A 14,202-nucleotide genomic window follows, 5' to 3' on the forward strand; every position below is an offset into this window, starting at 1 on the left:
TGGTCCATACAGGCAGCCTTTTCGTCCGCCAAAAGCACAGTCCAGTTTGTGTGACGGTTTTCATGGACCATGTCACACGGTGTACTACTTTGCGTCCGGAATACTTCGCAGAACTTGGCCATGATAAGGGACTGTGTACTCCGACAACACGGAATATGGTACATGGCGGAGTACCTGCGTATATGACGAAGCGTGGGTAGAGCGACGATCCACGCAAAGCACAGACGACACGATGCAGTGCACGGTGAATGGGGCTTGACACCAATAATTCGCTGGCCAACATACGCGACGACGACATCATCGGACAGCCTTTGTCTTTGGACGGGATTGCATTCTGCAACGTGATAAAGGAAGTAGATAAACTAGACACAATAGACACAATAGACAAATAGAAATAAAAGAGCGCGCATAGAACGCTGCAACATTGCGAAAACGCAGACACGTTACTTAATATGAGGGCCGTATGAAGACAGAAAAGGGCAGCGGCAGATCAGTAGTGATCAGATATGATGTGACATATAAAACGTAGAGAAAGGGAAACGGCGAAAGGGTGCACAGGATGCACAAAATTATGAGAATGAATGAATGTCTTCAATCATATAAGAAGGGCTCGTCTGTCGTCCTGAAGCGTCTGAGGATCGCTTCGGAGACACCGTAGACCGTGCTGGTCGTTCCCGGCTCGGCATCGGCTGCTGTTGACACCGCCTAGGCATCCTTTGCCTCGACCTTGACGTTCACCTTCTCGTCGTCGGCGTCCACGGCTGCAGCGCCCTCAGTGTCAGCTGTCTTCTCGGCCGAGTCGGCCGCCGTCCCTGCGTGCTTTGTCTCCCCAGTCGTCGCCTTCTCTTCCTGCTTTACCCCCGCCTCGTTCGCCTTCTCTTCTACCTTTACGTCCCCTACTGGGGCCGCCACCGTTTTCTCCGGCAGACCCTCGATCGTCGTCGTGCCCGGCAACAAGCTCCAGTCGATCTCACCCTCGGCGCCGTACCGCTTCATCAGCCACGCGTTGGCCGCACGGAAGTGGCCACAGTTGAAAAAGCCGCGGTGGGCGCTCAATGGGCTCGGGTGCGCGCTGCGCAGCACCAAGTGGCGCGTCTCGTCGATCTTGGCCACGCGTTTGGCCGCCGGCGAGCCCCAGGCCAAAAATACGACACCGCGCGGGCGCCGCTGGGCCACCAGGTCAATGATCCGCTGCGTAAAGCGCTCCCAGCCGTGCAACGAGTGCGAGTTGGCCTCGTGGGCGCGCACCGTCAGGCACGTGTTGAGCAGGAGCACGCCGCGCTCGGCCCACGGCGTCAACAGGCCACCCTGCTGCGGCGGCGGCGGCTGGAACGCGTTGGGATAGTCCCTTTTAAGCGCACAGTAGATGTTCTTGAGCGATGGGGGCGGCTTGATGGGCGGCTTCACCGAAAAGGCGAGGCCGTGCGCCTGTCCATCATTGTGGTACGGGTCCTGGCCAAGAATGACCACCTTGACGTCGCTGAAGGATGTGTATCGAGACCTGAACAAGTACAGGCAAGGTCAGCAGGGTGGAGGGGTGGGGGTGCACGCAAAAAAGGGACGTGAGAGTATGGCAGAGCCTACCAAGAATAGACGTCCTGGGGTGGTGGGAAGATCTTGCAGCCGGCCGCGTGGTCGCGGCTCAAGAAGCGCTTCAGTTCCAGAAACGACGCCGTGACAAGGTCGTCCTTGAGGACGGCAAGCCAGCTCTCGCCGAGGGTGTCGATCTCCAGTTTAAGTAGCTGCTGCTCCTCCTTGGTGAGCTTGGCCACCCACTTGGCCTTGTCGAACTTGGGCTGTGAGTGAAAGAACTCTGGTGTGGCCGGCGCCAGGCCTGGCTTCGCAGCGCCGCTCACCTTGCCGCTTACGCCGTTTCCGTTTGTGCTTGCGTTACGCGTGGATGCTGCCGCCGATGGCGCTCCCTTGGGGGCCCCAAAGAAGGACATGAGCGAGCTCTGCTGTCCCGGCTGCTGCTTGGCCTTCTTGGGATCGGCCGAGGTAGCCAGGTCAGCACCTGCTTTGCGTTTGAGAGAAGCCATGTTTGCAAGAAGGCTGGATGAGGGCCGCTGGTGGATGAAAGGCAACCACAGACGACGATGGACAGCGGCTCGCCGGTGCGCGTGGAGAAGATCGTTGGCGAGGCCGGTCGACCGTGCAGACAGTTGACCAAATCGCGCCGTGTTGAAGTGACTTGTAAAGACGCGGTAAAAGAGGCAATGATATGGCCTTTGAAAGCAAAAGCCCGTTGAAGTCGTAGCCGTTTTCGAGGAAAGGGGACACTGGTTCTGCTTGCTGGGGTTGTATCTCTCTCGTTCTGCTCAAACAGAAGAACAGGGGTTGCTATGGAAAAGTGAGCTGGAGAAGGGAAAAAAGAATTGGGCGTTCCAATATGTCGTCCGGTGGGAGTATATTACAAGGGTTTGGGGAAGGAACGCAACGACCCAATGTCTGTGAAAGATGCTGGGTCTTGCCTTCCTGTTCGCCAACCGTTTCTACAAAGAAAGAGCGTACGGGAGTACGAAATAATACGACGTGCTTCTCTGGTTAAGATTAAAGGCGGTTCGTTGTGGAAAGCACCTGGAGAGGCTAGCACCTGCCACCACCATTCAGCGGACAATGGGGGCAGGGGCTGTGGTGGATTCGGCTGCAATGGGAAAGTGCATGCAGGGGCGTTGAACGGAGGCAGGAGCGAGAGGTCGCGGGTACTCCGTAATTCGTATTGTGTGGTATGTTCACCGTCCAAAATGCAATAGCGCGTAGCTGAGTTAAAGTGCGACGCGGGTCAGACGTGGAGGGCCGTGAATTTTCGCGTTTTTGCTCTGCCCAGACGGTTACTTCCAGGCTCTCGTCTCCCCTGCGAGCCAATGAAGGCGTTCATGACAACGGATGAGCCTAGCAGTGGGTCCGTCTGATCCTCCAGCTTGTTCGCTCTGGTGCTAGTGTGCGGAGAAACGGGCTCAGTTGGTATTTTGGTGGCATCGCAGCATGCGAGTGTTCTGTCCATTCGACAACAGCCTGACTGCTGCCTTGAGAGGCATACAAAGTAGAAAGACTACGCCGTACAGAGAACGAGATTTGCAAAGCTGTGCATTGGCTCAAGGCGTCCGATGCGATCCTGACAAGTCTCTTGGCGACTTTCGGTCAAGATCGTTTGCTGTCCGCAAAAGAGTCAGAGTCAGACAAACAGGACTGAGGCAGCCATAAGCCAACAGGATTTGTGGGCTTTGAGGGGGTTGAGCGCAGTCAAGCATCTGTTGACAAGGGCAGTCTGTCCAACAGTTTTGTATTGCTACGTCTTGGGACGGGAGTAAAGTACATGGGTTCCTTTTTTTGAGTTGCGTTCCCCAAACGAGCCAGAACAATAATGAAGAGATGTAAAGCAAACACATCACGTAACAGAGGGAAGTGTGAAATCGTAGAGAATCTAGAGACCGCCATGCTGACCAATAAAACGCCAAACAGAACAATGCAATAGTCGAAAACAAATCAGCCGCCCATGTTGTTGATACAAGCATCGTGATAAAAACTGCAAAAGAGAAAAGGAACGGAACGTCACGCTCCGTTCATCTTTCGCTCTCGTGCACGTTCATTCATGCCGCGAAACACCTTCTTGCCCACCTCGTAGCTGCTGATCATGATCGCACAAGCTGGGGCCACCTTGAGCGTGCGGGGGATCCAGCCTTTGAACAGGCCGGCAACACCCTCGGTGCGGAAGATGTGCCACAGCAGCCGGCCCATTGTCTGCTCTTCCGCCACGGCGGCGGTGGGCACGCCCGCCTGGGCCGCTTCCCGGTACACCTGCGTGCGGGTCTTGCCCACATCAAATGGCATCGTTGCAATGGACGCCGCCGCGCCGGACAGGGAGCCCGCTGCAAAGCTGTCGAAGAACGTGGCTCGGTGGTTCTCGCGGCTCTGCGACCGCCGGCGCTCGCGGACCCGCCGCGACCCGTCCAGGTCCAGCAGGTCGCGGCCACGGCGCCGCTCGCGTGCCTCGGTCAGCTGGCTACGCACCGTCTCGTAGCCCCACCAGTACATGGCCGAAAAGGGCGCGTCACGCCAAAGAGTCAGGGTCAGACCACGCCAGAGCGAGTGGATGCCGTGCGTCTGCACCATGCGCCGCAAGCCTTGGAACGTGTCCCGCAGGGGGCCGGCAGCCGACTGGCCCTGCGCCGCTTGCAGCCGCGTGCGGAATAGTTCGATGGGGCCCACGGCAGTGGCGGCCAGAACTCGAGCAAATGCGCCCGCCACAAGCGGGGCGTACTGGTCGGGCGTAGCGCGGTGAATTGGGCTCTCGGGGTTGAAACGCAGCCACTCGTAGCCGGTGAAATAGATGACGTTGGCTGGAATGGACATGAGCAGCGTGGGAGACAGGCCACGCCACAGCGTGGAAATGCCCTCATTGCGAGCAATCTTGCGGAGGCCGTCCACGGTCGAGTTAATCGTCTTCTTCTGGTGCTGCTCAACAGCACAGTCCGGTACTGCGGCCGCGGCCGCCGTCTCGGCTTGTGCGGCCTTTGGGCCGGCGAGACACACCTCGGAGTTGGCATTCACGAAAAACACCTCACGGCAACAGGCAGTCACGCCGAGGTCCGTAGGACGAACAGCGGTTGGCGATGAGGCCACGATCTTCTGGAAGTTGGCGGGCAGCTTTGCAAAGTCGACGCGGGGGCGGGACACGTTTTGGGACTGTAGGCGGACACGGACGACATCGAGGGGGGTGACTACAAGTTGGCACATGGTCAGTATAAAAGTCGAGATCCAGGCCGTGCAGGATGCAATGGACAAAATAGTGAAAAACACATTCAGAAGACAATGTGCACTCACCCAACAGCGCTGTCAACAAACTACCAGTCGTTGCAGACAGCATCCTCTGCAGCACTGTGATCTCCGGCGGGTCAACCGGGTCAACCGGGTCGGCCGCACGAGCCTTCATCTCGGCCATGACCGGTGGCGTGTACGGCAGTGTCTCTGGGCCCTCGGCCTGCTGCTGCAAGGGTAATCTGTCGTGGTCCTGCACGTCGGCGTCGTGCGGCATCGTGTGCCTCATTGTGAGGGAGAGAGTATCGCCAAATGTGGCGATTGAGGATCGAAGCGGTTCAGGTGGATGAGGAGGAGGCTGGCAAGAAGTGAGCGACTCGCAAGGAGCCCTCTGCAGAAACAATGAGTCAGTCCCTTTTTCCGCACGTTTCCATTTAAATGCCGTTCAAATCGATTCTAAAGAAGCAATTGACTTCGTTGTTCGTCGTGACGTGTGTTGTATGAATCAGAGTACAAAGGAGACCTGTGGTAGAAGAACGGAAACGGCTGCGGAGATAAAATGTATGACTGCACTTTTTTTTCGTATGTCCATGTCCTGCGAATGCGGTCAACGGTTTAGTTCGGGGGGCGAAAATTTCATTGGGCTAGATCTAGCCGAGCTACTTCAGCCGCTGCTTTCCACAAGTGCCCGTCGTTTTCCAATGGCAGGAGCTATTGGCGCCAACAATGACGCACTGAAAATCAACCACTTATCAATCTTTGGTACGCCCCCAACGGCAAGAGCGATTCACTATTCACACTTTGCCAGCACCGATCGAAAGAACTACTAATTAAAGAAGAAAAAAAAAACAGAACAGACATTCAGGAACTCAAGCGCTGGACATCCCGCAGGCCGGATAATACAAGTCGATACCAGCGAGTGTGCAACTGGACTCCATAAAGCCAGCACCAATGCCGTACACAGTAATTACGTTGTGCTGCATGTCAAACATGGCAGGAGCAGGGACAATTAAAGCACCAAGAGCATAAGAAGCAAAGACGATGTGCTTGAGGAAGGAGCGACCCTCTTCAATAGCGACAAGTATCATGTGCCGGCCAAAGGAGCGGACAACATTATTGGCGTTGATGTCCAGCAAGTCACTGGCAAGCAAAGCTTCTTTCTTACAATTGTTCAAGTGGGTTTGGTAGCCAGCATCACATATACGAAAATGGCCGCTATCGGCGTCGGTGACATTAGGTTGCTCCGACACATACTGACACGCGGTCACGTGCAGCTCTGGAGCATTCTAGCCACGGGTGTCCAGGACAGGCTTGGCGAAAATTATGGGGAAGATGCGAAAAGCTAGGCGGCCAAGAATTCAACCTCACCCGAAATCAACAACACCTCGACGCACAACGATTCATAGCCCAGTCAGCGAGCCTTGGATACCGCACGACAAAGTACGTCCTTTCTAGCGTCTCGGATACGTGTTCAAGCCAACGCCAGCCCCGCCAGGTTACAGCCGGCGATACCAGTTGCCGTCGTGTTGCCAACGCAACTGACGTGAGCTCGCGACCGACTCGACAAACGGCACAATGTCCTCGGCAGCAGAGCGGCTGGCCGCCCTGAAGGCACGCGTGGCGGCGGCCGTTTCGGGGCCCAAGACGGAAGATGGCGCAAGCGGAAGTAGCAGCACACGACGAAACGAGGGAAGCGGTAGCACATTTGGCAACGATGATTCCGGCGGACGAACAAGCGGTTTGCCGCCGTCGGGCGGTCTCAATGTGCCGCTCCATCCGGCGCTCGAGAACCTCAACGCAACTTTCTCCTCCTCGTCGACCTCCAAACCATTTGGTCGCGGCGGCAAGCGCGACAACCGCAAGACCCGCCCTAACCCCTATCTCGACGCGGGCCCAGCGACCGTGGCCACAGCCGAAGGCGACGCAATCGTCGAAGCAGCTGCGGCTGCACCGGCACCGGCTGCACGCGCACGTCACTCACGGCAGCTCCTGTTCAACGAACAGGGAAAGTACATCCAGCAGGGCAATGCGCTGCGGCGGCAGGCGGCACTCGAGGCGATGAAACGGCGGATTGCGGAGCAGGCGCGCAAGGCCGGCATGGACGAGATCCCCAGCGACAAGAACTTTGTGGTCGAGGCGCCACCAGACATTGAGTGGATCGACCAGGCCTACTTTGCCGAGGGCAAGACATACGACGACCTCGACATGCCCGACTGCCTGGTGGTGACAAAGCCCAAGGTGGCGGGCGAGACACCGGGCGACGAGGGCGAGGAGAGCATCATCACAGACCTCGTGTCGCACCCGATCCCGATTGAGCCGCCACAGGACAAGCTGGTTCCAGAAGCCAAGCCCATGTACCTGACGAAGCAGGAACAGAAGAAGCTGCGACGGCAGCGGCGCATGGCGGAGCTTAAAGAGAACCAGGCCAAGATCCGGCTGGGTCTCATGCCGGCGCCGCCGCCCAAAGTCAAGCGATCCAACCTAATGCGCGTGCTGGGCGAGGAGGCCGTGCAGGACCCGACAGCGGTGGAGGCGCGTGTCAATCGCGAGATTGCGGGGCGTTTTGACAAGCACATGGAGGCCAACGAGTCACGGCGGCTTACGAAAGAGCAGCGGCACGAGAAGCTAGCAGCGAACCAGGAAAAGGACGCGGCCAAGGGCATCCACATGCTCATCTTCCGCATCACGACGCTGGCCAACGGGCAGCACCGGTACAAGATCTGGAAGAACGCCGAGCAGCTGGCGCTGACGGGCGTGTGCGTGATGCATCCCAAGGCGAGCCTGGTTGTGGTTGAGGGCGGCGAGTACAGCATCAACAAGTACCGCAAGCTGATGATGAATCGCATCGACTGGACGCAGAACATCCCCACAACGATCCCGACACCAACGCCGTCGGCCGTGGGTCGCATCCCGAATGTGCCGGGCCAGAGCAAGGGACCGTCGCGCGAGTGGCTGGCCAGCGAGAGCGAGTCGTTGCCAAACAACCAGATTCTGTTGCTGTTCGACGGCGAGACCAAGGGCCGCGTGTTTCACAAATGGTCCAGCAAGATCTGCGACACAGACCGGGAGGCCTTTGACTTTCTGGCGCGGACGAAGCTGGAGAGCTTCTGGACACAGGCACGGGCAGGCTCTTAGCGAGGGACGAAAAGGACTGTGTCTGTCTACACACAAAGGTTCACTGTTGTATTTTTGCATCGCATATATTTTTCAAGCATAGCGTTGTCGGGTCTCTGCGTTGTGGCAAGTAAACATGATATCAAATAACTAAGCATTTAACAGGTACATCGCGTTTAATAGAAAAATGTGCCATAGCGTGTCTCTCTGCCCAAGTAGAAGCAAATCTGTTTATTGTACAAAATAAGGATCAAAACACGAGATGGTGAAAATGGGTGGTGGATTGCGCCTTCCGGCGCACCAGGGCGTGCGAGGCTTCCAGCCTTGCAAGTGCACCAAGCGATCGCGCTAGGTGATGTGCCCCACCAATCACCGTCCATTGGCCGCCGCGAACAGTCACACGCCGGGTAAGCTCGCCTTCTGACTGCATGTCTGACTGCATGACTGCATGACAGCAGTGGAATACGCTGTTCTCGCCCTGCCTAATCCTCTGTCACGGCTCCATGATATTGCCTCGACTGAGAACGCATTTTTTGGCACGGAACGTCCCTGTCACTGACGCAGAGAGCAAGAGCTGACTTTGGAGTGTAGTTCGAGGAAAGTGCTACCGTGTGTTTACTGCTACAAATACAGGGCAGTTAAGCACTCGATTGCGCCTTCCCCGGCATTTGTCATCTTTATCTCCAGAACCCCAGAGCTCCTGTTTTCCTCTTTTCGGCCACTTTCTTTCCTTGCCCCATCTCCACGACCAGCATGTCACAGCCACCGCCCTCCGGCGACGGCTCCGGTGACATCAGTTCCGAACTCGAGTCGTTCCGGCAACAATGGAGAGCCGAGGTCGAGGCCAAAGTCGCTCCATCCGGAGCTGCAGCCACTGGGAGCAGCAGTGCGGCGTCTACCTCGTTGAAAAACAAGGCGGTGACGAAGACGGCCACAGCACCAGATTCTGAGTCTCCAGCAACAGCACCACACCACCACCGGCCGCCCCAGGCTCCGCAGCGGCCAGCCGGGCCGCGGCGGCGTGGGAGCAGCGCGGGTGGACCGCAGACACCACTAAAGCTACTATCATCCGGAAAAAAGCCGATCGCGCAGGAAACCGACGACGAATATGCACCGCCGCGAGCATTCGACGATGTGACCCACGAGCCCCGGACAGTACAAGGTGCGAGTGTGTCGTCGGCAGCCGCACCGGCTTTGGATGAAGGCAGCAGCTCGGTTCACAAACTGGTTTCGCCTTCAGCCCACCAGGAACAGAAACCAAAGGCCAAGAAAGAGCCCGAGTCGGCACTGGAGCACTACGAAAGAGCGGTCGAAAAGGAAGCTCTGGGCAGTCTCGGCGACAGCCTGCGGCACTACCGTACAGCTTTCCGCGTATGTCAGATCCCCGACCTCTTCACATCGAATATGCCGTGCTAACATACCTCCTATTGATGCAGATGGACAGCAATGTGGACAAGGCATACAAGAAAAAGCACTACCCCGCGCCGCCCCCGGCGGCCGCGGGGTCGTCTTCGTCACGAGACGGAAAGCAGCCAGAAGGTGCTGGCGGCGGTGCAGCTTCCACGGCCCCGGCGAAACCTGTCCGCCAGGAACCACCACCAACCCTCAAGGAACTCATCTCCTCGTTTGCCGGGCTTACCATCGAAGGCGCACCACCGCCAATCGAGGGAATGCCCGCGCCACCGTGCCCCTTGGCAGAGCTTCCTGACGAGTTGCTAGTGCACATCCTACGGGATGTAGCCCTGGACGATGTCGGCGATTTTGTGCGGCTGGCACAAGTCTGCCGCAAGTTGGCGTTCCTCGTGGCGACAGAGGACCGCATCTGGCGGCGCGTGTGCGTGGGCCCCGAGTTTGGCTTTGCCGATATGTACCGCGCGTGGGAACGGACAATCGCATGGGGCCCGCTTGAGGACGACAACAAAGACGACGAGTTTGCTGTCGGCGATGGCATGGTGGTGTCTGCCGAGGCCGCCCAAGACGAGCGGCGGCGGCAGCGACAGGCCAGCAGCCTGGCAACGACTATGAAGCTGCGGAAGGGCATCAAGGTGCCCGGTACGGACGGCGCGCAGGTCACCTCGATCCCTCCGGCATATCCGTCGTGGCAGCGCATGTTCCGACTGCGGCCGCGCATCCGGTTCAACGGTTGCTACATCAGCACAGTCAACTACATCCGGCCTGGCCAGCCGACGGCGAGCCTGGTGGTATGGGGCAACCCGGTGCACATTGTGACGTACTTCCGGTACCTCCGGTTCTTCCGCGACGGCACGGTGATCAGCCTTTTGACGACGTCGGAGCCGCCGGATGTGATCCACCACCTGACCAAAGACCTTTTGACGCTGCACCAGGGCGGGGCCATGGCGCACCTGCCGTCGATTGTGATGCAAAACGCGCTGAGAGGGCGCTGGCGGATGTCGGGAATTGCCGATGAGGAGGACGGGGAGGGCGGTGCCGGCAGCTCGGAGGACGAGCTGCGCAGCCGTGATGAGGTAGTGGAAGGCGATGCACGGGTGCCAAAGAAGAACGGCGTTTCAGCAGACGCTACCGAGAGCACGCTCGTTTCCCCTTTTTCGTCGCTGGCGGCGGCCTCGGATGCGGAGAGCGACGTGGTGGTGGAGACGGAAGGCGTGGGCAAGTACTACTACCGGATGGAGTTGGCGTTCCGGTCGGCGGGCAAGGGCACGCGCAACAACAAGCTCAACTGGCGCGGGTTCTACAGCTATGACCGGTTGACGGACGACTGGGGCGAGTTCGGACTCAAAAACTACCGTCCGTTTTTCTTCAGCCGCGTGCGCAGCTACGGCGTTGGAGAGTAGGCGTTGGATCTGATGGTAGGAGATACCGCAGCCATCATATGCATCTACAAGAACAATAGACATGTGTTATGAATTTACTTTATGTTGATATTTGGTCGACAAGGGGATCGGCCACCATCGCTACTCACAAAGGGTCAGCCCCATATATCGTCGACTTCTCGGCGGAGCAGCCATCTAATCGTCCTGACTGGTTCCGTGGTGCAGTTGGTTAGCGCATCGTACTAATATCCTCTCATCCGAGAATACCATGCGAAAGTCGAGGGTTCGAGCCCCTCCGGGACCATATCAATCCGGTTCTTTGAATCGGACGGTCTTCCCGGTCTTTTTTGTCAAGGTTTGGTCGACCAACCGGCTGCTGCTTTACTTTTGTTTGTTTGTTTGGATTTTTTCTTCCTTGACTTTTAGTTTCAAATCGACGAAATCAGGTAGGAGGAACAACAGCATCGTCCACAGAAGTACAGCGGTTCGAGTCCTGTCCTATCCACGACTAACCACCCTATACCTGGAAAGGCCGTACTATTTCCCTTTGATATTACGCCGTAGTGAATATAAATTCGTATCTAATATCTATTGTCACCACCGTCCTTTTTTCTTGCTGGCCCGTCCCGCTGAACAGTAGTGACACGCTAGCCCGAACAGGCAATTGCAGACTTACAGGCAGCAACGGCACCTCTGCAGAGCCCAACAGTGTTAGGCTACAAGACCATTTGGCTAGATAAGCTTCTGCGTCTAGATTGCGACGAGGCGGTGCACAGTACAGTGACACCGCGGCAGGGCGCTGGAATGCCTGTGGCGATAGCACTAGCCGCGCTCATAGGGGGCGCTCAGGTGTCCAGTCCAAGCGCGGCATGTGCTCTGCCCCACTCGGTTTCAGGGGAAACAGGCCCTGCCATTTCAAGCTGTCCTTGCTGATTGGCGGGGCGCTCTTTCCACTTTACGTCGTTAGCGTGCCGCAGTTTATGAGCATCGTATCTCGTGGCTTCTTCAAGTGACGCGTGACGTCTTCCCAAGGCTTCACTTTTGCCTTTCGTCTCAATTTGCCCACACCACGCCGACAGCGCTCTCACCTCGACTCTCTGCACCACAGACTCGCCATGGTCTGATCCTCTCGCTTCTGCCCAGTCGTTTTGCCCTTTCCTGCCCTTGGCGTCCCGACGCCCTCTCGTGAGACTTCGCCCAGCATGTCGCTCTTTTCGTTCCTCCGCAGCATCTACGACGTCGACACTCTCGACACCCGCTTCACCACGCCGTCGACGGTACCCTACAAGCCGGACACACCGTCGTCCAACGCCGCCGGCCGTAGCAATGGCACGCTCGACCACACTGACAGTCGCCGCGACGCGGCCGCCGACATCGCCAAGCGCGCCGAGCCGTCGAAATGGCGCTCGCCCGAGTTCTTTGTCTACTACTTCATCTTCCTGACCGTCGTGCCCTACATGTTCTGGGTGGCCTACGACGTATCGCGGCGTATGTGCTCCGCCCCGCGGGCTCCCAAGACAGGCGCTGTTCTGTGACCGGCGACTCTGTAATCGCCGACTTCTAACTTTCTCTCCCATCTAGCTTCTGATCCGCGTTATCCTCAATTCGAGAGCAAACTGGCGCCTGGCTGGATCCCGGGACGCAAAATTGACACGTCCGATGCCCAGTACCACACATTCCGCTCCAACCTGCCGTACATGGCCCTTCTTCTCCTCTTCCATCCCCTCCTGCGCAAAGCATGGAACGCCGTCTATCCCACCTCGACTGCCTCCTCCTCCTCCTCCTCGACATCGTCTCCTTCTCGCGCACTCACCCCCGACCAGGCCAATGCCCGCAAGGAGCAGCGTCTCTCCTTCGACTACGTCTTTGCCTTTGTCTTCCTCGTCGCCCTGCACGGCATCTCCGCCGCCAAGGTCCTGCTGATCCTCTGCATCAACTACAACCTCGCCACCGCCTTGCCGCGTCAGTACGTCCCCGTGGCCACCTGGGTCTTTAACATTGGCACGCTTTTTGCCAACGAGCTGGCGGGCGGCTACCACCTCGTAAATGTGGCCTCACTCGTGAGCGACGGCTCGTGGGAGCCCATCTTCCGCGCGACCGTCGAGGGCCACGAGACGGCCACCGCCCTCGTGCAGTGGGGCTCCTGGCTCGACGGTTTTTGTGGCATCATGCCGCGCTGGGAGATCCTGTTCAACATCACCGTGCTGCGTCTGATCAGCTTCAACCTCGACTACTACTGGAGCCACGGCGGCCGCGGCTCAAGCCCGCTGGAGGTACGTTTTGTTGCCGGCCTTTATGCCATGCCTTTTTGTCATTTACCCTGGTACCATGCCTTTGACTTTATGTACATTCGCTAACATCCCCAGAAGAAGCAGCTCGATCCCGCCAACCTCTCGGAGCGGGATCGCGTTACCATCTCCGCGCCCCCGCAGGACTACTCCTTCCGGAACTACGTCGCCTACGCTATCTACGCCCCGCTCTACCTGACCGGCCCCATCGTCTCCTTCAACGACTTTATCCACCAGGCCCGCTACCGCCCGGCCACGATCGAGGGCCGCCGCACCCTGCGCTACGGCGTGCGCTTCGTCCTGTGCCTGCTCGCCATGGAGCTGGTTTTGCACTACGACTACGTCGGCGCCATCTCCCAGTCCGGCCCCCACTGGGGCTCGTACACCCCGGCCCAGCTGTCCCTGCTGTCCTTTTTCAACCTGCACCTCATCTGGCTCAAGCTGCTGCTTCCCTGGCGCCTCTTCCGCCTCTGGGCCCTACTCGACGGCGTCGACCCCCCGGAGAACATGCTGCGCTGCGTCAGCAACAACTACAGCACCCTGTCCTTCTGGCGCGCCTGGCACCGCTCCTACAACCGCTGGCTTGTTCGCTACATCTGGATCCCGCTGGGCGGCTCCAACTTCAAGTCGTGGCTCGGTGCCGCGCGCTCCCTGCTCACCTACATGCTCGTCTTCACGTTTGTCGCCCTCTGGCACGACATCCAGCTGCGTCTGCTCATCTGGGGCTGGCTGGTCGTGCTTTTCTTTGTTCCCGAAGTCCTGGCCTCGTTCCTCTTTCCCCGCCGCCGCTGGGCCGCCCGCCCCACGGCCTACCGCATGCTCTGCTGCGCCGGCGCCGTCGTCAACATTCTCATGATGATGAGCGCCAACCTCGTCGGCTTTGCCGTCGGCCTCGACGGCCTGCAGAGCATCGTGCACGGTATCGTCCACGATTGGTCGGGCTTTCTTTTCCTGATCACGGCATGCAGCGCTCTCTTTGTCGGCGTGCAGGTCATGTTTGAGATCCGCCAGTCTGAGATGCGCCGCGGCATTTTGCTAAAGTGTTAGTGCGGAGGTGCGAAGGGAATGCACGTGGTTGCCACCTTTGTATGACGATGGCTTTTCTCATTTATCGGTTCTGTTTTCTTCGTCAGCTATGGTAAATTAAAGCATACGTTATTGGGAGCATTCGGTTTGTTTTTATCATATGTAGTTTGATATTTTGCGGGAAAAAAAATTAGACATTAACGGAAACACACCGCTTTTCGCTT

General features: G+C 57.9%; 5 protein-coding genes and 1 non-coding gene across 6 annotated transcripts; 4 read left to right on the forward strand and 2 right to left on the reverse strand.

Annotated features, from left to right (window-relative positions):
• Nucleotides 1-705: 705 nt before the first annotated feature.
• SPSK_05302 (uracil-DNA glucosyllase) lies at nt 706-2,039 on the reverse strand (the record flags this gene model as incomplete). Its single annotated transcript, XM_016732052.1, has 2 exons — nt 706-1,501; nt 1,585-2,039. The coding sequence occupies 2 exons, from the start codon at nt 2,037-2,039 to the stop codon at nt 706-708; spliced, it is 1,251 nt and encodes a 416-aa protein (XP_016583327.1).
• Nucleotides 2,040-3,552: 1,513 nt separating this feature from the next.
• Nucleotides 3,553-5,047, reverse strand: SPSK_05248 (solute carrier family 25, member 39/40; the record flags this gene model as incomplete). Its single annotated transcript, XM_016731998.1, has 2 exons — nt 3,553-4,721; nt 4,825-5,047. 2 exons carry the CDS (start codon nt 5,045-5,047, stop codon nt 3,553-3,555), a joined length of 1,392 nt encoding a protein of 463 aa, XP_016583328.1.
• A 1,286-nt stretch (nt 5,048-6,333) lies between these two features.
• Nucleotides 6,334-7,893, forward strand: SPSK_05221 (U4/U6 small nuclear ribonucleoprotein PRP3; the record flags this gene model as incomplete). Its single annotated transcript, XM_016731971.1, has 1 exon — nt 6,334-7,893. One exon carries the CDS (start codon nt 6,334-6,336, stop codon nt 7,891-7,893), a length of 1,560 nt encoding a protein of 519 aa, XP_016583329.1.
• Nucleotides 7,894-8,625: 732 nt separating this feature from the next.
• SPSK_05075 (F-box protein 9) lies at nt 8,626-10,685 on the forward strand (the record flags this gene model as incomplete). Its single annotated transcript, XM_016731828.1, has 2 exons — nt 8,626-9,243; nt 9,309-10,685. 2 exons carry the CDS (start codon nt 8,626-8,628, stop codon nt 10,683-10,685), a joined length of 1,995 nt encoding a protein of 664 aa, XP_016583330.1.
• Nucleotides 10,686-10,874: 189 nt separating this feature from the next.
• Nucleotides 10,875-10,968, forward strand: SPSK_11299. The gene has a single exon. It is a non-coding gene; the product is annotated as a tRNA-Ile (tRNA).
• Nucleotides 10,969-11,866: 898 nt separating this feature from the next.
• Nucleotides 11,867-13,999, forward strand: SPSK_05050 (glycerol:H+ symporter (Gup1); the record flags this gene model as incomplete). The annotated part of the gene is made up of 3 exons (XM_016731803.1): nt 11,867-12,152; nt 12,246-12,937; nt 13,031-13,999. 3 exons carry the CDS (start codon nt 11,867-11,869, stop codon nt 13,997-13,999), a joined length of 1,947 nt encoding a protein of 648 aa, XP_016583331.1.
• Nucleotides 14,000-14,202: the final 203 nt, after the last annotated feature.

Source organism: Sporothrix schenckii (assembly GCF_000961545.1).
Source record: "Sporothrix schenckii 1099-18 chromosome Unknown Cont49, whole genome shotgun sequence".
Taxonomy (NCBI): domain Eukaryota; kingdom Fungi; phylum Ascomycota; class Sordariomycetes; order Ophiostomatales; family Ophiostomataceae; genus Sporothrix; species Sporothrix schenckii.